The 27,265-nt window shown below is 36.1% G+C and overlaps 4 protein-coding genes and 1 long non-coding RNA gene across 8 annotated transcripts in view; 3 read left to right on the top strand and 2 right to left on the bottom strand.

The window, feature by feature from the left end:
- The window catches only part of LOC122531322 (AF4/FMR2 family member lilli), a 171,524-nt gene extending 168,938 nt beyond the window's left edge, over positions 1-2,586 (bottom strand). Inside the window, exon 1 of one of the 2 annotated variants that reach the window (XM_043659137.1) lies at positions 2,499-2,586. The gene's annotated coding sequence lies outside the window, so the exon portion shown is untranslated. Of the gene's footprint in view, positions 1-1,661; positions 1,949-2,498 lie in introns of those variants that run through there. The other variant, XM_043659136.1, reaches the window with a different exon arrangement.
- On the top strand, positions 1,897-2,619 carry LOC122531323. The gene is made up of 2 exons (XM_043659141.1): positions 1,897-2,226; positions 2,304-2,619. Exons 1-2 carry the CDS (start codon positions 2,114-2,116, stop codon positions 2,617-2,619), a joined length of 429 nt encoding a protein of 142 aa, XP_043515076.1. The 5' UTR covers positions 1,897-2,113.
- Positions 2,620-3,413: 794 nt separating this feature from the next.
- LOC122531312 (putative oxidoreductase GLYR1 homolog) lies at positions 3,414-27,093 on the bottom strand. The gene is made up of 10 exons (XM_043659121.1): positions 26,964-27,093; positions 26,830-26,866; positions 25,907-25,995; positions 25,707-25,833; positions 25,404-25,505; positions 25,056-25,247; positions 24,226-24,399; positions 7,127-7,237; positions 6,592-7,036; positions 3,414-6,494 (listed from the first exon to the last, which is right to left on the bottom strand). Exons 1-10 carry the CDS (start codon positions 26,996-26,998, stop codon positions 6,295-6,297), a joined length of 1,512 nt encoding a protein of 503 aa, XP_043515056.1. The 5' UTR covers positions 26,999-27,093; the 3' UTR covers positions 3,414-6,294.
- On the top strand, positions 13,929-23,191 carry LOC122531321. Its single transcript, XR_006307249.1, has 2 exons — positions 13,929-14,099; positions 22,621-23,191. It is a non-coding gene; the product is annotated as an uncharacterized LOC122531321 (long non-coding RNA).
- LOC122531310 (leucine-rich repeat and immunoglobulin-like domain-containing nogo receptor-interacting protein 2) lies at positions 14,265-19,598 on the top strand. 3 transcript variants are annotated; one of them, XM_043659117.1, is made up of 4 exons: positions 14,265-15,233; positions 15,586-17,411; positions 17,773-18,055; positions 18,312-19,598. In XM_043659117.1, exons 2-4 carry the CDS (start codon positions 15,595-15,597, stop codon positions 18,969-18,971), a joined length of 2,760 nt encoding a protein of 919 aa, XP_043515052.1. In that variant the 5' UTR covers positions 14,265-15,233; positions 15,586-15,594; the 3' UTR covers positions 18,972-19,598. The 3 variants fall into 3 exon arrangements, with proteins under 3 accessions (XP_043515052.1, XP_043515053.1, XP_043515051.1); XM_043659118.1 differs by having other exon boundaries at positions 14,265-17,070; positions 17,293-17,411; XM_043659116.1 differs by having other exon boundaries at positions 14,267-17,411.
- Positions 27,094-27,265: the final 172 nt, after the last annotated feature.

Raw genomic sequence — 27,265 nt, 5'->3', positions numbered from 1 at the left:
CATATTTTTTAAAAACTTAAAAATCAAAAAAATGTAAAAACTTTTTCCCCATCCTTGCAATTTGAGAATCGTATTGATCGAATGAATTAAAAAAACATGGTTACCCACTTTTTTCAACTGCAAACTAAGACGTTTCTGAAGGATGGGTAACGAGGCAAAAAGTCGGGGAGTAAAAGCGTTACATGATTCAAGGACGTACGCTAAGTGGGATCGTGATCCAGTCGATAAGCAGCTGTAGGAGCAACGAACGTTGTACCCTTACAGTTGGTGATTTTGTGCGCGGCACTGATCGAAGTAGAAAAAGCGCCCGGACTAATTATTATCCTGATCTACTCACGAAAAAAAAAAGAAAAAAAACAAAAAACGAGAGACTCAAACACTTACTGGAAAATCGGTACCGTAAGCGTTCCACTTCTCTTTCATTCTCTTTCTCTTTTTGTCTCTTTTCCTCTCTCCCTCGCTCGCTCTCTCTTCCTCTTACTCTTTCTTAAAAGAAAACCGCTCCGGAATTCACGTCTCGGAATGCGAGGCGACGAGACTTGGCTTAGCACGAACACAACCTGTCCACGCTATTTCCCCCACTGTGGATCTGCTGATCCTCCTAACTCGACATGCCCATCCCCACTCCCAAGTCTCAGCGATGCAAACATGATTGCACTCACACCGATAAATATACCATTATTTGCTACTTCGTATGACCGAATAGATGACGCGTCGTTTGCCAGTGTCTCTTATTATTCATTTACGTATACATATGACGCGTACGAATTTACCAGAAGCGGAAATTATTTCGCTGATTACCCACAAAACAATACTTATATGTTGTTTTTCCATAAAATTATAAAAAATATATTTTTCGTTACGTATATACGTGCTTCGTAAAAGTATTTCTCTTCTCTTTTCCTCTCCTTTTTCTTGAACTCTAATGCGAGATTTTGGATAAGAATTTTCGTCTTTGGCGCATCGATCGAGAATATGGTAAAACAGGCAATATTTTGACACGAACCAATGTAAAGTTCTTACTTAAAATACGAAGGTCTACCGAGCACAAATGGAATCTGTCCGCGCTATTTCCTCTATCATCTCTCCCTCCCGTTTCCCCTTCACCTCCTTTTCCACGCTCTTCTACCTGGTATGAGTGCCCATATACCAACAAACAACGCGTGTATCTATATTTGCCGGATCCCCGTCTAAGGTGTGTGGATACCAATACTTTACCGGCCATTGTACATGCAACACGGTTTCGCTTATTTATCCTACACATGTGCACTTGATATGTATAGATACAGCACGCGTCTTATTTACCGAGCGATAAAGAGAGAAAAAGTAATCGAAAGAAAAAGAGAAACAGAGAGATAGCGCCGCGACACCGAGATATTTTTCGAACTCGATGCACGTCCAAACGATGATCAACTTTAGCGACGAGACGAGCATCTGATGAAAAAGGATATATTTACGAACAATTAGTAAAAAAAAAAAAAAAAGAAAAAGTTGGATCTGATTTACTACGAATTCTTTCACAGCTGTCACCGTTCTGTGTTTTTCTCGTCCCTTTCCGAAAAATTCCAAACGAGCAAAAACTCCAAAACACCAACGACGTAATTTTAATCTCTAAAAATAAAAACACGAGACACAAGCTCGCGCCTTGTGTCAATACTTACAAACGTATCAGCGCCTCAAGTGAAAACAAGCGGCTTTTTGCGTCGAAAGTGTATAATACGGCGACGAATTTCATTAGAAATCGTCTTTACGCTACACTTCACTATCGCGGTGTACGCGCGATCACAAACAGAAATTCTGAAATCTTTTGCTTCCGTGAATTGTGCGACATACGTTGTACGTACACGCGCGAGAGAAACATGCCTCTCCGCCTCCTTCGTTTCGCATTGTCGGACATACAGGCCACGTTCTGTTTTCTTGTGCACAGTCGCAAAACCACGGATCATTCCCTAGGAATAAGGTCGTTCGCAAGATCGTGCCAAGAAACACTACCAAGAAAACGACCGTTATTTGTCGAACGTTCTCTTCGATCGTGCTTAACGATGTTTCGTTCACGTTCGTTTGTAATGTATCGACGTTGGCAACGTCAAAAACTGTACGAATATTACGGAAAATGCGGATACAACTATCACATACGGTGAAAACAAACGCGCCATCAAATTATTCGCAACGCACGACACGCGAGAGTCTCGCGATGTTTCCTGAGAGATATCGACACGACAAATCGTACGTACAAGATTTCAATGATCAAAATACTTGATCGTCTAGAAAGTAACGCTCTACATCGACGACCTTGTTCCTAGGATCTACATAGGCGTCAATCGTATCAAGCATCTATCAACACTAGAATCAAACGTAAAAGCTTTGCTTGAAACGGATAGAGGGAGCTGGCCGCAGTTGTCAACGGCGTACGTGAACAGAAGGTTGGTCGATATGAGGGAAAAGAATACTTGTGAAATGCCAATCATCGAACATAGCATAATATCCATGGTACATACTGGGAAGAACGGTCGTTCTTTACGTTCCTCTTCTTTCCTATCTCGAGCGAAAAAGAGCACAGTGACAGTTCGCTCACGGATAATGGCAGATGCGCACGACGATCTGTCTGTCACGTGGTAAAGGGTAAAAATTATCCGTTTGCACGTGTACGGCTACTAACGTTCATATGCATACTTTAACACGTGAATCGCGCGTGCAGACGTATGTGTTGATGAACGTGTGACCGTGTACGTGAGCGTGACGTGTGTGCAAGAGTATGTGTATAGGTTGAGTAGTGACTGTGCAAAAACGTCGCAACAAGACGGCGCGTGGACGGTCGCGGCTGAACTGATCGTGGGGGTCGAGCCACAGGTGTCATCAGACGGCGGCTGCTCCACCCCTCTGCCCCCCACCCGATTTCCTCACCCGCCTTCGATCCCCACTCCCGTTCGTTACTTTCACGCACACGTCTACTCGTGCCAGAGGAGACGCGTGCGCACACCACCCGGCTTCCTCTATAATCATGCAATATCATTTGCTCTACTCACGGCGCCTATAAACTGGCCGAACCGCGGCACGTGCTTTGCATCCTATCTTTCAAATGATATCGACAACTTTTTTTCAAATTGGATTGCTATTAGAATTGATAGAAACTCACATTAAGAATTCACCGTTTTAACATTCACCGCGCGTTTACAAATCTACTTAAGCATCGGTAATTGATCGAAACATTACATAATGTAAAAACCAGTAGATGACTATTTACCAGTAGAGCTATTATGAATCGAATACTTACTTATCGTACATTGTACACGGTTAAGCGAAACAGGATATGTATAAAATATCTGGAAAATGTGTAAAGATTATGACGAAAGTAGGGGAAAAATTTAGGCGGGAAAAAATGGATGCCGCGTGTTATTGAATACGAATGTTCGTAATTCAAATAGATATTTATTCAAAAACCAGTGTATTTTGTGGCAAAACATATAACATCAGTTATTGACGTAATACTTTTGACGTGTTCTCACTCACCCATATTCGCACTCATACAAATTCCTCCCTCTCTGTGATTTATACTTTTTACTAGCTATATGTATATATATATATATATATATATATATTTTTTTTTATGTTTGCTTATAGAATATTTAATATTTTTTTTCTATTTATCCATTATTTTTAATTCATCTCATACTTGTATAGGTAGTATCATTGGATTTTTCCAAAACTCAAATATACGTGTAAAAATGAATGAATTTTTCGAATGAATTTCAACATAGAAATATATGACATATATATACGAAACACGCGTGAAATCATTTTGAAACAAATAATTCGATACCAAGTGGTTCTAGAATTAAAATCATTATAACATTTAATACACTTGGTATCAGATAAATAATCATATAATTTATAACTCATATACCAAAATAAAACAAAATAAACAAAGAAATCAATATTTTATTGAATTTCTTAATCTCTATGAACATTATCTCATGTATATATTACTATAAATAGTACGTACAATTTCATATATTTTTTGTGCATCGCACGTTCATTACCACTATTCATATTATCGAGGAAAAAATTCAAATGACACTACGTATACAACATATGATTGTAATATTAGAACTATCGATAGTCTAATTACATATACAGTATGTGATATGGGTGCTTAGCTAGTTAGCTATGGGGTACGTAATATCCCACGCACCCAAAACTTCGTTTTTATGAATAAGCCAATGATAGGAGTTTGTTCCCCTTTCTAATTTATAAAAGAAATCGTGCGATAAATTTTTAAATCACTTATATCGATTTATCGTGTTGAAATTAATATAGTTTGCCGTATGGTTGTTTCAACATTTAACTTTATGCTACTTCTAGAAAAATATTTACGAATCTTCAGACAGGAGAAAGTTTGCAAGTAGAACTATTTTCTCACCTGTTACCACAAGAAAGAGAAACTTGACGATTTCTCGTTACTAGCAAAGTCAAACTCGTATGATTGGCTCTAAAACAAATTGGCAATCTTTCGGTCGTCCTCGACTTCGTCACATGTCACTTGTGAGACTCGCACGACCGCCCTGGGAAACGGAAGCGCACTCATCAAACTTCCTCGTCGAAACGATTTCTTTTTTTTCTTTTTTTCTTTTTTTTTTCTTTTTTTTTTTTGTAAAACGATCTTAACTAAGTGCACAAGAAAGAGAATACGAGAGTATGTTATTATGCAAATTGTTTAAAGAACCGCTTCGAAACGTCAATGTTCTTTAAACACGTGTGACACCATCAATTGAGAGTTAGTAAAAAAAAGAAAAAAAACCATGTAATAATGGAAAAATCTTTATGTCAGAAGCGGTTAATTTATTTTCACGTTACATGAAACAAAAACATTGTATGAAAATTAAAGCAACATACGATGTATACTCGTGGTTACTTAATGTGATTTTCGATAATCACGGATAAAAAGATATTACGTATATTGTAATTCATTCAAATGGTAAACATGTATCACATCCTACATTATTACTAACATTTAATTGCGAATCTAATTACATCAATTTAATCTTAGAATTAATGATTAAAGGGACACTCGTTATGTCCGAGAAGAGCCTCTTTTATATGTATATGTATATATATATTATAATGTATATACTCAATACAGCGGTGTTTCACATATTTTCATATTCTTAATAATGCTAAGATAGAATGATCTTGTATTATTTTCGGCTTAATCCTTGATGAGCCACGTCGATAAGAACAACCGCACCAAGTGCAAATAATAAAAAAAATTTTTAATTCTTTTTAGATGAAACTGAAATTTCTGACGATATATATCAGTAGTTTCCCAGGACGTTTAATTCGATGACGAAAATTGGCCAACAAGTTTCCCTTTATTCTCTACAGAACTTGTATTTTATAAGAGTAAATATTTACAAATAATTTTCATAATATATCATTATAAGCATATGCAATTAAAACATAAATTTTATTTTTCAACATAAAAATAAAATAAAGATGTGAAATAAAACAGATAAAAAATGCTGGCCATTTTTTTCTGTCATCTGTTCGTTTCATTCAGCGAACACATAAAATTTTTCTAGAAAATCGAAAACCTTGTCTCGGTGAATTTAACCTTTTTAAATTGCACCAATAAAGCGTATCATTATTTTCTTTTATTTTTATTTCCAACAACATATCCTGTTAATTATCAGCATAAAAACTGAATTCAATCGTAAAAAAAATTTTCAATATTCACCGTGCAATCTAATCAAAGAAAAAAAAAAAAAAAAAAAGAAATTAAAAAGCCTTGCTTCCAATAGCATTGTAAGGCACATTTTCGACACGTCCCAAGTCTCTCAAGTAGGGAGGAGTACATTTAATGGAAACGAAGTCGGGAAGCGACTCGAGCGATCGGCTATACAAGACGCTGTTATCGAGAAAAGTAGTCGCTATGCATTAAAATAAAACAAAACAAAAAGAAAATCATTTTGCAAAAAGTTTTCTTGAAAAAAAAGCGTAAAAAAGATACATACATATTTATAGTTTACATATTTAATATTGAACAAACAACGAGGCCTATGTGTATCAACTTCATCGCTATTAATATGCATTCGAATCTATTAGATTTGATTGCATCTGCTTAAGAAACAAACTTATTATGTCTCAACATGCTAAGAAATACCAAGAGGTATTTTTTTCAACGATTCATAGTAATTTGTTACTACTTGCACAAATAGCGTACTACTCTTCTCCGGTAGCGACGTAAAACAACGTTAGATATTGCAATAAATATGATATAGCAAAACGCATGCTCCGTTAGAACCTGGCTCTGATGTAAACAGCGGAGGCATCGTGTTCTCCATAACCAAGGCGTTTAGCATGTTTGTAAACTTCGTTCGCTGCTGCAGCTAGTGGTAATGGCTGTTCTAATTGATCGCTCATACCTAAAGAAAGTCTTAAGTCTTTTTGCATATGTTGAAGTGGTAACTGTGTCGGGAAACCACCTTCGATAATCGCTGAAAAAAATTAAAAACACATCATAGATATCATGCAACCAGACGTAAAATTTAATTCTTGTACTCGATCAGTCAAAAATAAAAAGGCCGTAAATACCTTTTCCTTTGTCAAGAATAGCAGGGCATGCCAACGATGTTAATTCCAAAACCTCAAGAACATCCTTTTGCTGAAGACCAGCTCGATCTGCTAGAGCCATACTCTCGGCCAAACCAGCAAGAGTAACACCTGCCATCAGTTGAAGCACGAGATTCATTTTGGAAGCATTTCCTACCTCGCCAAGGTAAAAACTGTTTTTCCCCATTGCTTCAAAGCAAGATTGGCATTCATCGAATAGAGTTCGATCGCCGGCCGCGAGAATAACTAAAGTACCCTCTTGCGCCTGTGTTTTGCTACCCTGTACTTGGGCCTCCAAATAACGGCCACCTTTTGCTGTTATTGCCTCAGCAATATCTTGTGACGTTTCTGCATCTATGCCAGTCATCTCCACGTATCCTTTTTCCGGAGATATTTCCGTAAGGACTCCACAGTTTCCAAACACCATCTAGAAGATTATTCATATTTTTTATATCTATTATAATATTGGAATAGTTTATATAAAAGGGAAATCTTAAAAGGTCACGATTTTACTCACGTCTTTGGCAGCTTGAGGATCAGCCACGCAGGAGAATGTAATGTCAGCAGCGAGCACCACGTCGGATGGTGTTAAGCCCTGCTCTGCTCCAGCTTTCACAAAATCTGCACACTAACAGGGAAAGAGATCATTAAATTTAAACGTTCAGATTTTTAAATTTACTTTTGAAAATATGAAAACTAATAGGATTAATATCAAAGCATATAAACGTATAATTTTATACATAACATTTCGTAATATAAAGAAATGAAATAATGTATTCAAATAAAAACCATTGTTGCATTTCTTTTTTTTTTCTCTTTTTCTTTTTTTTTTTAATGTCATGGCCCTTATAAGTTCCGATTTGGCATTTTAACGACATCGCTCAGTGCGACATGGTACTACAAAAATATCTAACGACAGCGACTCCAGTAGATGTCGCCACAACGAGTCACTCGCCATTTGCCTCGCTATTCCGGTCACGTAGGTTGTCTGAACGGCTTCGAAGCTAAATGTTTCCAAGCTTGCTTGCCACATCAGCAAACGACGCCATTGTATCATCTAAAGATATTTCCCGCATATGGCTAAAAGGTGTATCTACATATTCATTGAGATTTAAAGGATTATAATTGCGTTTAGTTTTGCTTGTAGCCTAGTACGAAATACATATGTTTCAATGAATTTTTAGAAATTTCTAAACATTCCAATATGTCGGAATGTGCCATAAATCGATAGAAACCATTTATATAATGATGTCGTAAATTATGAAAAAATAATGATTACATACAACACATATATATTACGATATTACGATAATGATAAATTTGATGATATTAATTCTATTCTATTTAATTGAAAGCTATAAGTATTTTTTATAATTTTTTACGTGCAAAACCAAATTCTCTTAGATTTTCAGTGTACGATGCCATGTACTTTTTTCAATATGTCGTCACTGCTTCTTACACGATTCATGTACTTCTATCAAATAAATTTACATACATATTTAATATACATATATTATTAGATCATATTGCTGCAATTATTACTACTTTAATTAATGTTCCTTATTGAAGTTTGTACAATTATTAATAAATATATATAAATATATAAATTCCAATAGCTGAAAGAATATTTCTGGTATTGACGATTACGTATTTTGCTGTTACGAACATAGCGAGTCAACAAGTCAGTTAAGTGTTGTCAACAAAGAAACAAAGAAGACAAGTAGGCTATATTCTAAGCAATCTTTGATCTTCAGAGGTTAAGATTTGCAGTGAAAGTGTGATTTCTTTTATACCAATGAAACAAATCTCAAATAAATTTATCAGCCGGAACGACGCAAACGTAGCAACAATAATAATAAAATAGATATAAATAAAGATTGATTTTCGTCTTCTATTACTATTTCGTTGCACGTGCGCAAGAGTAATCGAGTAGGAAGTGTACATTGATCGTATTCTTGACCTGTATTATTTTACACATCCAATTTATTTCGGCAAGAATACGAATTTATTCGCATGGCACACGATGTTACGCGAAAATATGTATATTATAAACGATAGCAGTCGATTGAAGAACTAAATTATCAACGTATTGTGTTCGTAACGGAATACGTAAGCTGTTTCATAAATACTGTGAACGAAAATTATGTACATAATATTTATAGAATATCGTTGAACATGTATTGATATTTCTTTTCTATGTATGTGACATCTATCATGTGATTGCATCCTACATCCATTATGTATGCTATATTCATTTGTGATATCTATGATTCAGCAAATCTGATTCAGTAAACCAGACATTAAATAAATGCTAAATAAAAAAAGAGATGTAAAAAATCTACCATATTCGCAATTGCTTGCATTGTTGCCATGTTTAAACCAGATATAGATTTAAAGAAAAACAAAATTAGATATAGATATAACATGAAAGATATAGCAATTGTTGGTAATTTTACTACTTTAAATATATTTAATCGACCTGAATTTAAATTTACAACTAGTATATTTAATTAGTCGATAATAAGCATAAGAAACGATGCTGTTTCATAATTCCAATTTTTTATTTAAACGTAAATAAAATAACTACTGCAGAAGGAATTTACATATTTAAATTCTTTACATAACAAGAGAACTTAAAGAACCTAAAGTTCGTGAATGTCAATGAATAACCGAGGCAACACGTACAATTTTCAAATTCTCAAGTTTGAACGATAATAATCGTTCCTTTACAGCTGTATTAACTTAAATAATGTTCATATTACGAATATATATGGTCATGATATATAACCATACATATATAGGAAAACATTCTTTATTCTCTCTTTGCATCATGATAATACTAACAGTATAATTGTTGCCGTTTTAAACGATAATGGGTAACAAAAAAAATACGGCTAATATTCTACTAAAATATATTTTTTGAATTAGCATAACTATTATTTCCGTTTGGTTCATATGTTGCTCTATATTGTTATTGTACTTTAGATGATTCCAATTTAAACACTTTTTTTTCATAAATCGAATGGTTTATTTTGTTGAAAAAAATAAATTAGGGCACATAACAGCGTCTATGCGTATAGTATACACATGTTCGTTGATCGACAAAAAGAGTCAGATGAATAGCGTGCTAAAATACAAGTTGCAGAGGCGGCGGATGTAGAATCGTATAAGCAAAGATAGAGAGAGATCGAGTATGACGACCTTTGTGGTTTACAGTGAACGTGTGGAAATTGTTTGTATAAAATTTCTGATCGTTCATAGTTCTGTTCGTCTGGGCACGATGCACAATCAGGAAATGAAATGGCAATAGAAGAAATATGAGAGAAACGATTTGTTGGAAGCTAGAAAGAACTCCCATAATTAATTAAAGGATTATCTTAGATAAGTTGCATAGAATCGCATATTGCAGTTGCTTAATAGCAGAGAATGAATGTATTGTTTTGAATGTATTGTTGTCATGATTTTGAAATTATTTTTAAAATTTCAGACATATTACATCGATTGTTATTGTTATCAATATGCTAAACTGGAAGTTCAATTAGCAATTAATTATTGTTGATACGACGCTAGAAAGAACGAGTGACGTAAGAGAAAAGCCGAGACCAGAAAGGTGAAGTGAAAGAAGAGTACGTTTAGCAGAGGAGTAATTAGCTGTCTTGGTTCTCATGCAGTCTACTATAGAAATTCTACCAAATACATTGTGAGAGCAAAAATGGCTTGTTAAATGATACAGCAAATAAGATTCAATATATTCTTTCGAATATTTTGAGTATGACAGAAATTTAAGGCTCATCAGAAATCTGGTATTATATTACGACTTTATCTTTTTACTGTTTTTAATCTAAGAAATGAAAAATTTTTTTGCTTCGCGTTCAAGGTTTTCTGTTAGATTAAAAGTTAATTTAAAATAAATAAACAGTTAATTAAACTTTTACAAAATGATTTCTCATTATCAACATATTCTCAAGATAAGATAAACGATTCAAAATTCTGCGACTGCTTTACAAACAATACTATCTTTTCAGACGGAGTCGATACACATCCTGATAGCTCGTTATATTCGTAGTGGAAAATGTGTGGACAAGGAGAAAGGTTGAACGACACGGTCGTTCATTCAGGTTATATCTTTGGATACGTATATAAGTACTTGATATTCGTACATCCCTGAATCATTCCGATCTATATCTGCCAGTTCTAAAATTATTTACACGTGGCAAGATATAATGCCTAACAACAAATTGAATGCCTAACAACTATTCATTTATCTGGCTTTCCAATTTCGCTTATATTCGGCAGCCAGACAAATATGTAATTAATCGTTCAAAAATACCAAAATCGTGGTAAACTGGTAAAGGCCAAGGGGACGAAAGCGACGAAGGACAAAAGCGACCAAAGGAAGGTTCAGAGCGAGCTTGCGCCGTCTAACCGACACGTATAAATAAAGAGTTGGATAGCTGCGAGGTTGCCAGATCTCAGTAATATTGATCCACGAAGCCGACACGGTCGTCAGCCGAGGGTCATGCAGAGAAACATGGCAACAACGGCCTGTTCCCAGCTGATCGAGCTCTACTCACGTCTGCTCGACGGTCGACCGTGTCTCTCCGTTTCTTCGAGCTCTCTCGCTTTCGCTCAGGCTCTCCCTCTTTCTCTCGTAACTAGCAACCGGCACTTATCGCCTTGCCTCGGCTCGCAGGCCTTTCCTTTCTTACATCGCTGCCGCTCGACCATTCCGCTTTAACTTCAATATACGAAGCAAATGCTTCCTTCCACTCGTTAACTATACACAGTTGCAAGCGATATTATGCAATAAAGAAAAGTCTTACATGCCAAATCGACAAATATGTCGTATTATTGGAGAGAACATCGCGTACATCTTTGATCCTTGTCTGCGTTTTATTTTTACCATCACTGCGAACGATTTTATGCCAAATTTTTACTCGAATCGCCAGCACAGAAGACGGAAGAATTATCTTTTAAAATAGCTACACTCCTCTTTTCTTTATCGTTACTAACCGTCTGACATTTTTTGGCTCTTCTGAAAACCGTGTGCCAATAACGTTACGTAACAAACAACTGCACTCATTTCGATACGAATGTAATTTTTAAAATTACTCAGCGATTAAAAGACTGATTTTCATCGAACTTGCAAATATTTTAGAATCAGAGAAAACGTTTACACGAACACAATAATATTTTTCCTGATATGAAGCAATTTTATTTATTACACGTGACATTCCTGTTCCTCGTTTCGTGATAAACACGATTTACAAAGCTCAGCAAATGCTATAAATCTTCTTACGGCATTTTCTTTGGAAGGATTCCTTCCTCTAAACTGTTTATTGTGCTATTACGCTATTATGTAACACATTTCTAGTTAAATAATTCCATATTTATTTTCCAATTCATATTCTCTTCCAGTTGAGTTATTAATGTCGCGCAATCGAATGTTGTGTTTCGCCCATGAAAAACTATTTTTCATAATTAATTTGTTATTTCAATCTTGCACGATCTTGCAAATTTTGGTCTTTGATAATACTTGGGACTATTAAAAAAAATTCTATGTTTCTTTCGAACAAAAAGTTATATAACAGAAAAGAGTAAAATAAGAAACTATAAGATAAAGATTCTACCCTTACAACAGTTGACCCTCTCAGCAATGAGAGAAAGAGAGAGAGAGAGAGAGCTTTCACGTAAGCTATAGAAGTTTAGCAATCAAGGTCAAATTCAATCTTGTTACTATGCACGCAAATCAAGTTTCGAAACAAATTACGAAAACGATCTACTAGACATCGCTTAAATTGCACAATCCCCATTAATTCTGATTTAAGGTTAGAACATAATTCAATCAACTGTTTGCCAAACTCGCTCGTTTTACTTTATTTCATTACGATAAAGCATTGTTGTAAAAGTCGCGTTTGTTTTGCAATCTTAAACGTTATTTACGGAATACAACGGAGTAAAATTTGAAACTGAAGCAGCAAGATAAAAAAAAATGGAGAAGGAGGAGGAGGAGAGGTGGAAGTGAAGGTAATCGAATACATATATTGCAAACTGAACTTATCAAGACTGAACTTATCAAAACTGAACATGGAAGCGTAACGTGAAGAACATTCGCAATTCTAAGCATTTCATTTTATCGTTTATTGTGGATATATACATAGCACACAGGTACAACTCTCAACATTTAATTTATAGTTATTAATTATTGTTTGTTAGGTAGTTCTTCCTACATGCGTTAGTAGCACATTGTAAATTTATTGTCTTCAGTAATTTTAGATTATTATTATTATGCATCGTACAATCACTACTCATATTCTTTTTGTGCTATGATTAATTTGAATACGTTTGATATTTATAAAAGCAAAAAAAAAAAAAAAAGAGAGAGAGAACATTTACTAAAGATGTAAAATTGGCATGCGATCGTACAATCTGTCCGGAGACTTCACGAATGGCTCCTCTCTTTCTCCATAATTACTTTTTTTCTTTACATGACGTAGAAAATCCACTCTTATAGATTAAACCCTATTCAAAATTGAACGTTAGCTACCGCTGACGAAGCTATAACACCAAGGTCAGCCTGGCAATCGTACACGTGGACAGTTTAAACAAATGATTTACAAATGTACAGAGGTTTCATTATGATAACGATATTAGTACATTTTCCTCTAGATGAGATTAGCTTCCTCGATAAAATTAAATCAAAAACTTAATGATACTGTTTACTTAATATTAATCGAATACTACCGCAACGAATGGCGATTTGCAAGAGATATGTAAAGCAAACGATATACCGTTTCAAGGTAATTCAAAATAATACGTGCGTAGCTAGTAAAGAAAGTATGCGTGTTTCACCTGTGGACAATTCGATTTTTAACAGGAATGCCCGTGCTGTAGAAATCTGAAAGTCACCTCTACTTTATAAATAAAACACTACACTTTTCCCATCGTAATAGTAATTTTTCATACATTCAGCCAAACAACACTTTTGTTCGAGCACTCTCTCTCTCTTTCTCTCTCATTAGAATATTTTCGTTTTATACTTACGTATCGTTTTAACTGAACATAATTGGCACAACAGAGACACGCTTTTGAATGCTCTTTGTAATCGTGAAAATTATACTTGTCGCAATTATGTCGTAGTAACGTTCTTGCACTGTGAGTAAAAACTGGAATCGCAAGCGTATGTCAGATCGGTGCCATACGATAACAGAATGATGTTCCAAAGATTTCAGGTGAAACTAATAGCATGAATCGCATAATGCTGCATAAAAAGAAAGATCGTCGATTCAATCAAGGAAAATAAGCGTTCCATTCCACGGTCTACTTGCAATATTTGTTAATTTTTAGCTTCCCGGAAATGAACGTCAGCCGCGACGTCGATCGCGATTCATCGTGGTTTCTCAGTAAGTTTCAACCGGAATGTTTCAAGTATTTTTCGAACGCCGAAACGCAACTGCGAAACAATGCGACGAAAAAAACCGAGGGAAATTGTATGGCGAAGTGTCTTGCGAAATGAAAATTTTCGAGAAAAAATTCGAAAGGTTCGTTCGAGCAACGAGCAGTGACGAGTTGTTTACTAGGGCAGAAAGATGGTAGATAAAAGGCGAGCTAATTAACGAGCGCAAGAAGAGAGTACTTAACTAGAAGACCATAGGAACGACATGGCAGAAAACACGCGACAACTAATACGAGTAATACGTGTAGTAAGAGTATCAAGATGGATGGCTGAGGGCAGATAGATCTAGAAAGAATTAATCCTGATGTGGATAGTGAGGATGCGGGGACAATGGGCCAGGAGGAATCGGGCTAGAGGGCTGTGTCTGGTTGTGCGGTCGGGTTCCCCCTCGCAGGGCGGTTCGTTGAGCACGATGCAGAGTGGCGAGGTAGGTTTTGCGTCGGCGCGGTTCCCGAAGCTCTGGCAACGTTGCCGGCTTTTCGTGACGATGGTTACCACGAGGAGAAGCCAGAGTCGAGCGGATCTCTCACAGTTAGTTTTTGCCTCTGATACGCGACGGACGACGCTGGTCGTGTCGCGATGCACGAGTGTGTCATGTGACACGCGAAATAACAGTAGATCTTTGTGTGTTGCTGCTGTACCTTTGGCAGAACCGACACGCAGGAACAAATACGATAACTCGTAGAAGAGGAGAAAAGAAAGAGAGAAAGAGAGAGAGAGAGAGAGAGAGAGAGAGAAAAAGAAAAAGCAAGGGAAACCAGCGGGGTGTGTGTGTGTGTGAGTGCGTGTGTGCGTATATGTGTACATGTGTGGCTCGTTTGTATGTGTTATCCATTTATATGCGTACTTGCGCGCGCGCGCGCGATAGTGTTTTCATAGCTGTATAGTTAAGCTGTGTGCAGCGGTATTGTATGCTGTGGTGGATTCCCTTCCCGTCCAATTTCGGAACTCTTCAAGTCGTTCCATTAGAGCGCGCACAATTATGTTACCGGTCCGACACGGCAATAGCAGCAACACCACTGCCGCCACTACCAACAAATCCAGCAACCTCAGTACGTCCATAAGACACTGGGCCGGATTTTTTGCAAACGGTTAGAGACACGAACCATCGGTTAGTCCAGCGCCGCGACACTCGGTGCTTCATGGCTTGTCCGTGATTCTCGCTTAGGTACGTAACGCAACAGAGAAAATACAAATACGAAAGTAAGAAGAGAGCGAAAAATACAGTCCAAAAAAAAAAAAAAAAGAAACAAGTGCCGAAAAGAAAGAGAAAAAGAAAAAAAATTACAATATATGCTTTTGCATCGTTAACACGTCTTTTCCACTTGAAAAAGCTCTGAATAACGATCTCTCATTCAAAGTGTATATCCGTTATTTCTTGATTTGAAAATAGCGCAGAATTTCGAAACGGGATTTAAAAGATTGTTAAAGTCAATCGATCGAAACAGTTTTGGATTTCACGAAGACACGACAGGACATGGGATTTCTTGGTTGTATGCGAGGAAATCGTCATATTACAGGTCATAGGAATGAGGGAGCGGGTGTTCACGTGGCACTCCTGGTGGTGGTTAATAGCCCTTCTCCTCATTGTGGTACACATTACGGATACGCAGGATCTCCTGTCGCCGGGTTCGTCAACGTTCGTTTCAACGGAAAAGACGTCGCCGTCTTCGCGTGTAGAATGTGCCACGGGCTGCGAGTGCTTGGACGATGGAAGAAGCCTACTGTGTCAGGAACGAAATTTCCTTGGACTCGGCTTGTCCAGACAGGCCACCAATGTTGTGTTGAGAAACGTCGAGGCAGCCACTATACCCGTTTCTGCCCTCGAGACAGCGATTCGCCTCAAGAGTCTCGCCTGGACGTCGAGCGGAATCGAGAGGATAGAACCTGGCGTGTTCCACGCAGCAACGTTCCTCCAACATCTCAACTTAGGTGACAATAGGCTGACGGAATTGCCGTCGGATGTCTTCCATCCGTTGCACCAACTACAGTACCTGAATCTCACCGGAAACCGGTTGACTATACTCCCGCGAGCGTTGTTTCAAGGTTTGGAGCGACTCGAAGAGATCGGCTTGTCGCGCAATCGACTCTCAGTACTTCCCTATCAAGCGTTCGCTTCGTCCAAGTTGTTGGCTCGTTTGGATCTTTCCGGTAATTTGTTGGTATCATTGCCGGATCACAGTTTCAGGCCCAACACGCATCTTCAGGAGCTTGGCCTGTCCGCCAACAGACTCACCAAACTTCCATCCCGTTTGTTCTCCGGCTTGAGCCAATTAAAGATCTTGGAGCTGGCCAATAACGAAATCGACACGGTCCCGCGCGGCTTGTTCGCCGACCTCGTCTCGTTGCAGCACCTCGATCTTTCCGGGAATCCTATCACGCGTTTGACAAGCATCGCGTTCCACAGCCTGTCGAATTTAAAATGGCTCAGCCTGAAGAACCTACCGGTAACGGTGCTTCCGCACGACGTGTGGCGACCGACGAAGAAGCTACGCAGCCTGTCGCTCTCCGGAACAAGGCTGGAGATCCTTCGTAACGACGACTTGAAAGGATTGGATAAACTAGAGACGCTGGAAATGAGCAACAGCCCGTTACGCGAGATCTCACGGTGTACCTTGGATCGTACACCGGCGCTGCGTAAAATCGATCTACGCGATAGCAATCTGACCTTCCTGCCGGCGAACGTGGCGCAGCTGTCGTCACTGAATGAATTGCAGCTGCAAGGGAACCCGTGGGCCTGCGATTGCCGTATGTTCTGGTTCGTAAAATGGGCCGAGAGCAAGGAACACCTACGGACCGCTTTTCGAAGTGGGTTCCGATGCGGCGACGAGATCGACGGCACTGCCGATATCCTTCAAACTCTTCGTTACTTGAAATGTTCGCCGCCGAATTTGGTATACGCTACGCCCACGCAACAGTATCTGTTATTAAGCCCCGTGCTACTCGAATGTGAATACAATGGCAATCCTACGCCATCGTTAACATGGGTCACGCCGACACTCCAGGTACTGCATTGGAATCCTGATCCAGCTTTTCCCGACGCTTTTGTCGAACATCCTCCCGTACATCGATGGGAACAAAGTGTACCGTTCGTTGATGATGGTCGCATACGCATCCTCGAGAATGGATCTTTGTACATAAAGACGTTGCTCAGGCAGGATGTTGGACAATACAAGTGTTTTGCAGTCAATCCGATTGCCAATGCCACTACCTATATTAGTTTGCAGATGAATCCAATAACATTAGAGAAAGTCAAGATTATCAGCATATTGGTAGGCGCTGCCAGCGCGATCATCTTTCTTCTTTTAACGCTCCTCTTGCAACTGCTTCGTTATCTCTTGATCAAGTGAGTATTCCCTTCTTCCGTCTCATTGCCATTTAACGCCCAACTATAATTATCGCTCGATGCGTATATCGTTATTGCGTTCGAAAATAATCACCGTGCGCATCACCTATGCACATATGTGTGTGTATATATATATATATATATATATTAGCTTCATCGCCTCGCGAGTCGATAACTTTCTTTTCTCTGCTTTCCTTTGTTCAAGGATTTGTTCAAATACTCGTAACTTCAAACAACTAATTGTAGTTAGTTTCGCGTGAAACTAACTGATATCGTTTGCGGATCGTGCAATTACTGCCCTCCCCCCCCCCCCCTCTCTTCCTGTATACAATGTAAAATCGTTTGTTTCCTTTCGTTCCAGGTGCGGCTGTCTGAACTGGTGCATGTGCTGCAGACGCGTCGGTTCCACTCCCAGAGCGAAACAAATTTACCAAATGTTGGACAATATCGAGCAATACAAGAGTCAACAACTTGAGCGGTTACGCGAGAATTATACTCAACAAGTGCATAGAATAAAAGAGAACTGCGCTCAACAAGTAGAATGGATTCGCGACAGTTACGAAGGTCAAATGAGGCACATTAGAGACATAAGGGACTACGGGACGAGCCACCTTACAGCTCTCAGAGATCAGTATTACGATCAGGTAATGAAATGTTAAACGATTAAAAAAAAATTCATTAGCCGACGCGAAATCACCAAATGTCTCCAAATCTAATCGCGTTCTAGTCCTGTGTGTTGAAATTGATTGAAATTTTCTGAGACAAAGTTTTAAGTAACCCTCCCCCCGCGAACGAGAAACATATATACATATATATTGAAAGAGGGCATAGACGAGAGCCCTCGTCGGCGATGGTACAACAAGCGTTTCAAAATGTTATGTTTTTCTGATCTTGAAACAGGTGAGAAAAGTACGAGATTACTCAACAAGTCAGCTCAATTGGGTGCGAGAAAATTATGTCTTCCAGCGTAACAAGATAAGAAAGTTCAGCGCCCATCAGGTGCTAAGGCTGCGCGAGAGTTACAAATACCAGCAGCAAACATTGAACAAGGTACTGGAGAATCTGCCGAATTTCTATTTTGATAATTGCCGGACCGGCTCCTGCGGGAAGAGCGACTCGATGGTGTTTGATCCGAAAGATGACGGCGGATCGATCCACGTGGACACCTACTTTAAGGCAAAAATTAACGACCTGGCGTGTGGCGCTAGCTTGGAGGATGTCAACAGCGAATATTACACGCCAACGGAACTTTCGTCGACTAGTCCACATGGGAACATAATGGAGGGAATCCACATAAACTATATCGAGGAGATAGGCCCACCGATTCGATTCGACTCGTTGTACAATGGAACTGTACCGCTGCACTCGATAATGCTGCACAGCATCGAGGAAGATGGAAGCTCGCTGTCGGTGTACAAGGACGCGGACAATGTCAAGTTTGCCTTCAAAGGCTTCAGCACCGAAGTTCTAGCCAAAGAGCCTAAAGAAACGCCAGAAAGTTTTGGTCTCCTTGCACCCAGCTCCAGTTTGCCTGACCTACCGCGTGAAACCAAACTCTAGACAAATTCGACGACAAGTGTTATGCAAAAGGGTACTAACCTTTCTTTATATAGAGCAAGATTACAATTAAGACGAGAATGTACTGCCACTGGATCATTATGTGAGAAAAATACATAGAAGTGCCTCTACATCGGTAAGTTGGAATGCATAACGCAAGAACGAACGAACGGTGGTATCTTTCTCTATTCGCGGGAACTCGTTGAAATTCGATTTTCCTTCTTTCGTTTCCTACACTTTTCTTTGTTTGCTCTTTGAAAAATGCACCAGAACAAAACGATACGCCTCGACGATAAAAGAAGAATGCCTGCACAAGTATCAAGAGCTGGAGTATCCCTTTTACTGACATCGATCGAGCTGATGGTTGTGTGTATGTGTGAGTGGCAGCGTTTGAGCAGAGCAAAAGAAAAGAAAGAAACAGGAGAAAAGAAAAAAAAAAAAAAAAAAAGGAAAAAAAAAAAAAAAAAAAAAAAAAAAATTGCGGACAGTTTCCAAGGACCTTTCTGTGATTTGGTCAATGACCTTGCAACCTGTCCGCCCTTACACTTTGTGCTTTTTATCATTGTCGTTATCATCGCTCACTATCAACGATAACGATCGACGATTTTTAGACAAAGAGAACGCTGAAAAGAAACGCAAGATGTCATAGTGTTACTGCCAATTCTGTCGTAAGCCAATTCCAAACTAAACTTAAAAAAGAAAAAAAAAGTAAAACTCGCAAAACAATATCAGAAAATAAAAAAGAAAAAGAAAGGAGAAAGAAGGAAGAGACGAAACTGACGCGTGTGTGAACAGGTTTGTACTAATTTTCGCCTAATTGTCAATTTCCCCCGAAGGTCAACGATTTCGAAGAAACCGATCGATTCACTTTTATCCTTCTGTAAATAAATGTGCGTGCGATTTTATTGGTTTGCGGAGACGTGTGACCACAATTTTTATGAAAGACTGAACTCGCGATCGGTATACGTGTCGTTGACGATTTATTCACCGATTCAAGTCCGAAACCGATACTTTGTTGTCCCATTCTTTCTTTTTTTCTTTTTTTTTCATTTACTATTTCGAGAAATTTAAGTATCCAGGCATGAGGGCGAATACTATTCTTTTTTTTTTTTTTTTTTTTATAATCTTTCCAATGTCTAGGGATGTTTCAACCTATCTCTAAGTAAAATGCAAGCTGTCCAAAGTATAGAAATATATAATTATTTAACAGAATTATCTTTGTCGAACATGTACTTAATTATCAATAGCACTATTGTACCAATCGTTCCGAAAAAAAATTTCAGGAACCATCGAAGAAAATAATAAGTGATATATTTCCAAATTCATTTGTCGTGTGAAATTTCTGTTACTATAAGCCAACAAAAGTACAAAAGACTCTATTAAATCCATAACGGAAATACTATACACGTGAAAATCTTTTTACTATCGTCTACCGCGCTTTTTTGCTTGGAGAAAAAATATCTAACCGAATTATACCGGTTAAATTTAAAAGTTAAATTTAAAGAATTTCAAATTTAAAAAAAGAATTGCAAGAAGAATGTTTTAAGATCCACATTTGAAATATTTGATCATTGGGGTACATTAGAATGATCACAACGAGAGAAATCTCTAACCACAAGCGTTAAATAAAAGTACACTCTAATAATAATAATCATGATTAACTCGAGAACGGCCTATAGGCTTCGAACATCAGACCATTCTTTCTTTATCTGTGTGCTTTTCTGTGTGCAACATCGAAACATCATAGAAAGAAGAAATCGAGCATTTCTCATCATTGAAATAAGCTTATTAGATAATGCATGTCTTATAAGCTATTATACTTTACTTGACAACGTTCCGCTCTAATTGGAGAAACTTGTACAGATAATCTGTAAACTTTTCTACATCCAGAGAACCGTCTGTTGACATTACATTATCTATTCCGATTCTCTGCTTTATCTATGTGATTAAAGAGACAAAGAGAGAAACAATGCAATTATAAAAATCAATCAACATGTTTGAAAGTAATGAGAAATTATTTTTTCAAACGATTATCTTGTTTTTTTGCACGCATGTATAGGGCGACATCTACGAAAGCATATAATTACACCACGATACAAGGTGGCGTCAAATGTATACATCGAACTACTTCTTAAATCTTTAAAAAATATATAATTTTTTTTTTTTTAAATAAAATTTGCTTAGTTTAAAAAAGGGAAGGTAGAAATTGAATTTTTTCCCCTCTGCCGTTAGATACAAAATGTGTCACCCTAATTATTTTCCAAATTTACATTAAATATATCTTGCCATTCTCTAAAGTAAATTCTATCGAATGAATTCAATGACAAGGCAACCGAGCCTCCCCAAGAGTCGAAAACCATAAAGTCACCATTTTCTGCGCCGAGAAGTGGCTCTCAAATGTTTTAGTCGGACGTTATGCTTCGTTTCATCGAACGAAGGAAATGAAAACCGTTGTTGGGTTCTAAGCCGAGCGTGATGAATTTTAATATCGCTATTCAATTTATCGAAATTCCAACGAAACTGCGAACAATTTCATTTAAACGTGAGAAAACTGATCGTACAATTCTCACAAGTAAACCATTTATTACCACAGTCGTAATAGTAAACTGACCGTACGATTCTCTCCTTTCAGGATAAACAACTTTCGCGCAGTGAATCACGCTCTAGAGTTCAAAAATTATTCAAACACGTGATCGAACTTAGTGTGCACACTCTATACGTTCAACGCGCACAAAATTTAGCACGTACGATTCCCGCTTCATACGTTGAAGCCGCGGGAGTTCCCGAGATTTTCCTTCTTTTCGAATCTTTTTTTTCCCTCCTCTACTATTCGTTGGATTACCCCTCGTGGCCCCCACCACACACGTTGCACGCCGTCGAATGAACATGAACAACAGAGCTTAGCTAACGGTGCTTCGCCGTTATTTTTGGATCGTTTTAGCGACTTGAAAGAGATAAAATTTTATCATCCCTCGAAAATGAGAACGCGACAAAACGCGGCAAAAGCATACATATGTGTATCTGTGTGTATGTATATGTANTGTGTGTGTGTGTGTGTGTGTGTGTGTGTGTGTGTGTGTGTGTGTGTGTGTGTGTGTGTGTGTGTGTGTGTGTGTGTGTGTACATACCATGCGGAATGCGGGATGCCACACGCGACTAATAAATTGCCGTTACTATGAACGATGTTACGGAAAAACTAATTCCAGTCGCGTTTCGTGACGGAACGAAGGAAAGTCAAGTGATTAGACGATTGATGCGACCGACGTGAATCTTATTAGCCATGCCTCACGCGATTCGATTTTTAATTGTCCTTCCCGTTGCTCGATGCACGCGTGCGCCAGGATATACTTAATTACACGAACGTTCTCTATGAAAGTTATCTCGCTGTAACAAATAGTCAACGTAATACCTCGACAGTCTATCTAGAAAGTTTCGTTATCTAAGAACCTTTGATACAAAACCCAGCTCACATTATAAATATATAAATGTACAATTTTAGTTTTGAGAAGCTAAAATTTATATTTGTATTTTTTGAGAGGGCTGTTTTCATAGAAAAGTTCATCGAATTTCGATGTTACATGTAAGATCTTCAGATGATCGTTGAAGAACAGAATCTATACGATTCAAGTATAACTAAAAAAATCGGAAGAAGTTACTTCTACAAAATGGGAGTCTAAATGGTTTTTTTTTTCTTCTTCTTTTTCTTTAAATATCGTAATACGAAATGACGGAGACTTAATTACATGCTTTTCAGAGTTGCTCAAACATTAGGTACCGTGAAAATGTTCCTTAAACGTTTGTTTTCGAGAATGCAGTCGAGAATTGTACGTCATATATACTGGAAGGAACTGATTATAGAATAATCATTAACCGTTGAGCACTCATTAACGCTATTAAGTATATAAACTAGATCGCCACAGATGTACTTTTATCAGAACAACCCTCGTCAAAAATAGGCTGTGGATATACCACGAAAAGATTCGTTCCGAAATACCGTGTATTATGTATAGCAAAATGAAGAATAACATAAATCGCGCGTATATTTTGTTACATTAAATATTCGAATTGCGCATAGTTTTTCAATGACCAAAAGTTCCTCCTATGAAAATACGATTTCGCGGTACGATTTTCAAATGCTTTCGATAGTTTGTATCTTTCTGCATTTTTCAAATCTGCTAGTGAACACACGTATTACGAATGCCAATAAAGATTTGTGAAATATTTATTTTTGTAGAAATAACACTTTCAGAAGAAGAATTAGAACGTTGGTATCTATATGAAGAGAAACTACTTCCACTCTTTTTGTTCCTATATATGTATGTATATTCCTTTCTTTTTTATACTTCAATAAAAAGATCACGTGTCACATGGAATATAAATACATATACTTTAATATCACGAATTTCGTAACTACAATATGCAAAGGAAAAAAAATCTTAAGAATTTTCCAACTGATACATATTCCCCCACTTTTCCCATCGCATATCACGCGATCAGGACAAAGTTATTGAATTACTTTACAATTCAAATGTCTGTGTTCCTCCAAAATTTTTCATTCTTTGCCTGTTAAACGATTTAGTTTTCTGTTACCATCTTAATATTTAAATTACAATTTAAGATAAGTAGTTTTAAAAATAAGCTGCAACATGATCAATAAACGAAATTGTTTATCAAAATATCGTTTTTTCTTGCTCCCCTAACTTTTACAAAATTATTGAAATATTTTGTTGAAAAAAAAGAACATTCACGTAGCTTCTTACAACAAAACTCAAATTGTTAGAAAATTAACATTTTATTAAGTAAAAGTTGAATACGAACAGAAATGAAACACAGTAATATTCTTGCTGACGATGCAGCAATAAAATTGATAATGAAGACCGTGGTGTGAATTCATGTAAAACCTTCACCTTATGTATCCTACCGAAAAACTTAAATTCAAGTGTCTTTACTAATACAAATTTGAATCCGATAAAGTCATGCGACTGTTTGAAATTCAGTAAATTGCAAAATAAAAAAATTTTAATTAGTAAAAACTACTTGATACTTCCATTTTTATTGCCTATTGTTTATATTTAATTTGTTGTATTAAAATCGAATAAAATCTTTATAAAGTAACATTAATAATACATAGGAAATGCGGCTTCCTTTTTTCATAATTTTAAAGAATGTCGTCATTTGCGATAAAAAATCGTATTGCAATTGCACGTAATAATCATATATTATTGCGTTACATCGTAAGAAAAGGAATTGTACATACCTTTTCCTGTGTCCGATTCCATACAATCACGCTGTGTCCACTGTTGATTAGATTTTTTACGATTCCGCTTCCCATGATTCCCAAACCAAGAAAGCCAAATTTCAAGATTGAAGGAAGGATATTTTTTTCTTTAAGTGTTTGCGACAATGTTTCCACGTCCAAAGGAGGTGTTACCTGTTTGTTAAATAACAACATATTAATAATTAATATTATTTTTAATTTATTTTAAATGTACATATAGCAAAGAACATAGAAAAAATAACAATGAATCGCGTTTCGAAGTAAAAATAAGAATGAGTAAACATTTTTAAATTAAAAATAGATTAGAATTCACTTAAGACATCAATACATTTAAACATTTAGAAAAATGAATTTAATATTTTTGGGAGTTTTTATAATATAGTATAATTTTATAGATATACGATAACTATGTACAAAATCAATAATAAAAAAAATTCATATATTTAAAAAATTACATTATTATGAAATAATGAAATACAATCATATTTTGTTAATTAAAAAAGTGGAATTTATGTATATACTAATTTTATATCGATGGAAAGGAATTAAAAAAGGCATAATATTATTGTCGTTTATTTATTTACAAGAATGGGTAGAAATTTAATAGGTGCAATTTAATGATTTAAAAGATGAAAGTTCCTGTTCCTAGTGAATATTCAGTTAAAAGATACTTATCGCTATATTTTAATAGGTTTTTAAATACTTTTTTAATATTAGCATTAATTAAATAATATCGTAAGTAGAAATAAAAAAATATATTTTGCATATACGAGTGTAAAATAACAATATATAAAATAAAATATACTTACAGGTCTAGCGATATTTGCTGGCCTATTAAGGAGAGTGGATCCCGATTTTCTCAGAGGGGTTGAATGATTCAATGTTGGGCTAATGCTGCCAACCCTATTACTATTGCTTGTACTTGATTCACTCCGTTGTTTTTTGGCTGGACGACGAGTATCGCTTGCACTAGAATCCAATCTTTTGGTTTTTGGTGTTTCCTGTAGCAAGAATTTCATTCCATATTTTATATTACGTTTCAATTTTAGAATATAACATTTTGCATTAATATTAATAGTACAATTTATTAAATTTAATTGATAACTTCAATATACTTTAATTCAAATGTTTATTATAATAAGTGATATAAACCTAACCTTACGAGGTTTAGATGGTTTTACTATATTTTTCTTCTCAGATATACTTCCTTCCTTCAATCTGTCAAACAAGGAATCTGGATCTAAGCCATCTTCAAATACCTGGGACAAATAACAACACTGCATTAAATAAATGGTTTATGATAATAAGTTTTTACATGTTATTATTTTCTGACAATGTATTTAAAAAAAAGTAATAATTACAAAATAATTACGAAATATATTATTTTATAATAAATTCCACTATATCATATACATTACAATTTTATTTTATAAACTTATATATATATATATAGAACTTACCTCTCCATTAGCAATAAATTCTTCTATTGCTTCTACAGCATCTTTAAATGCAGCAGATTTACTAGATTTTACAAGAGTATCTTTGTATTCTAGATATGGTTTTATATTAGACTCTTCAATCCATGCGCTATAAGAAACATTTATGTAAGTTTCAAAAGTGTTACAAAACATAAAAAATAAATAACTTTATTCAAACTTACTAATTATTAGTTCCGAAGAAGAAAATACATTGAACTGGCCCCTTCTTAGTATATGTTGGTTTTTTTAAGTCCTTTGAAGGATTAGACACCTTAAGATGTCACAGAGAAATTAGTATTTATAATAAAAACAATGTCAAATATATCTTCTATATTAAATAATAAAATAGAAATACAATATTATATTTATGAAAAAGAATATTAATGAAATTTGAATCATATTTATATAACATTTTAGTTTATAATAAAGATAGAAAATGCAAGTTTATCTTTCTATTTATTACATCAATTGTATTTATTATTTTAAACTAAAAATGTGTAAATACGTAATTTTTAGATGTATAATTCAAATAATTTAAATCTACATACTTAATACTAAATACTGAATTTATTAAATAAATGATAAAATTATTGAATCATATTAAAATTTATTCATAAACAAATAAAGTAAAAAATAAATTATTATAAAGAAAGCTATAATTTATAATTACGTATGTAATATGTGATCTATTTACAAATAAGGAAATTGATAATTAGCGCGCGAATATTTTATAAGGATTAGTTTTGAAACGAAGCTAAATTCTTTCTTATTAAAAAAAAAACTATCATCTAAATAACAATTACTTGGATGTACGTAATGTAAATATAAAATTTTGCTATCTATAAACATCTACGATAAAGAACATAATTTAGGTTATATTTTCATAGTCTGCGCGCCAATTTGAAATTTGAAGGTCGGAGACGTACAACAAGGAGCAACAGCAGCATAAAATACATCATTTTATAATAGCACGGTGCACGGTATAAAAAAATCAGATGGAGCACAAAATGTTCCCGCCAAAATGATGGCCGCGTTTGACTTCGTGGCGCGTACAACCAAGCAAAGTATAGTGAACATAGAACCGTTAGTAAAAACTCTAACTCACCCGACCAGGCCAAGGCGAAAATCCTTTCATCTTCGCCCTGAAATCCAGAAAAACATTAATTAGTAATCACTATCATTCGCATTGCACCATTTTTGTTATAAACATTCATTGATTAACACGTAATAAATACACACCACACAAGATCACCGAGCTTGAATACTTCCGACATGACAAAAGATCCGTACTTCTCTCACAATCGGCAAGCGACTGACTGACGAGTAGAGCGTCGTTTGTGCATGACGACGACGACATGATCCAAATACCCCCTCCAACACACGTAACTCAAATGAATATCTCATTTTCACTCATGAATTTAATTAACGAAACAATCTATGCGAATATATATTTATTTATTATTTCGACCAAATCTAATGATTTTTAGGAAAGTAACAACATTAAAATAGTATTAAGCTATAATTGCTTACTTCCGCTAACA

This window comes from Frieseomelitta varia, unplaced genomic scaffold (genome assembly GCF_011392965.1).
Source record: "Frieseomelitta varia isolate USP_RPSP 00005682 unplaced genomic scaffold, Fvar_1.2 scaffold_386, whole genome shotgun sequence".
NCBI lineage: Eukaryota > Metazoa > Arthropoda > Insecta > Hymenoptera > Apidae > Frieseomelitta > Frieseomelitta varia.
This window is presented reverse-complemented; position numbering and strand designations above follow the sequence as displayed.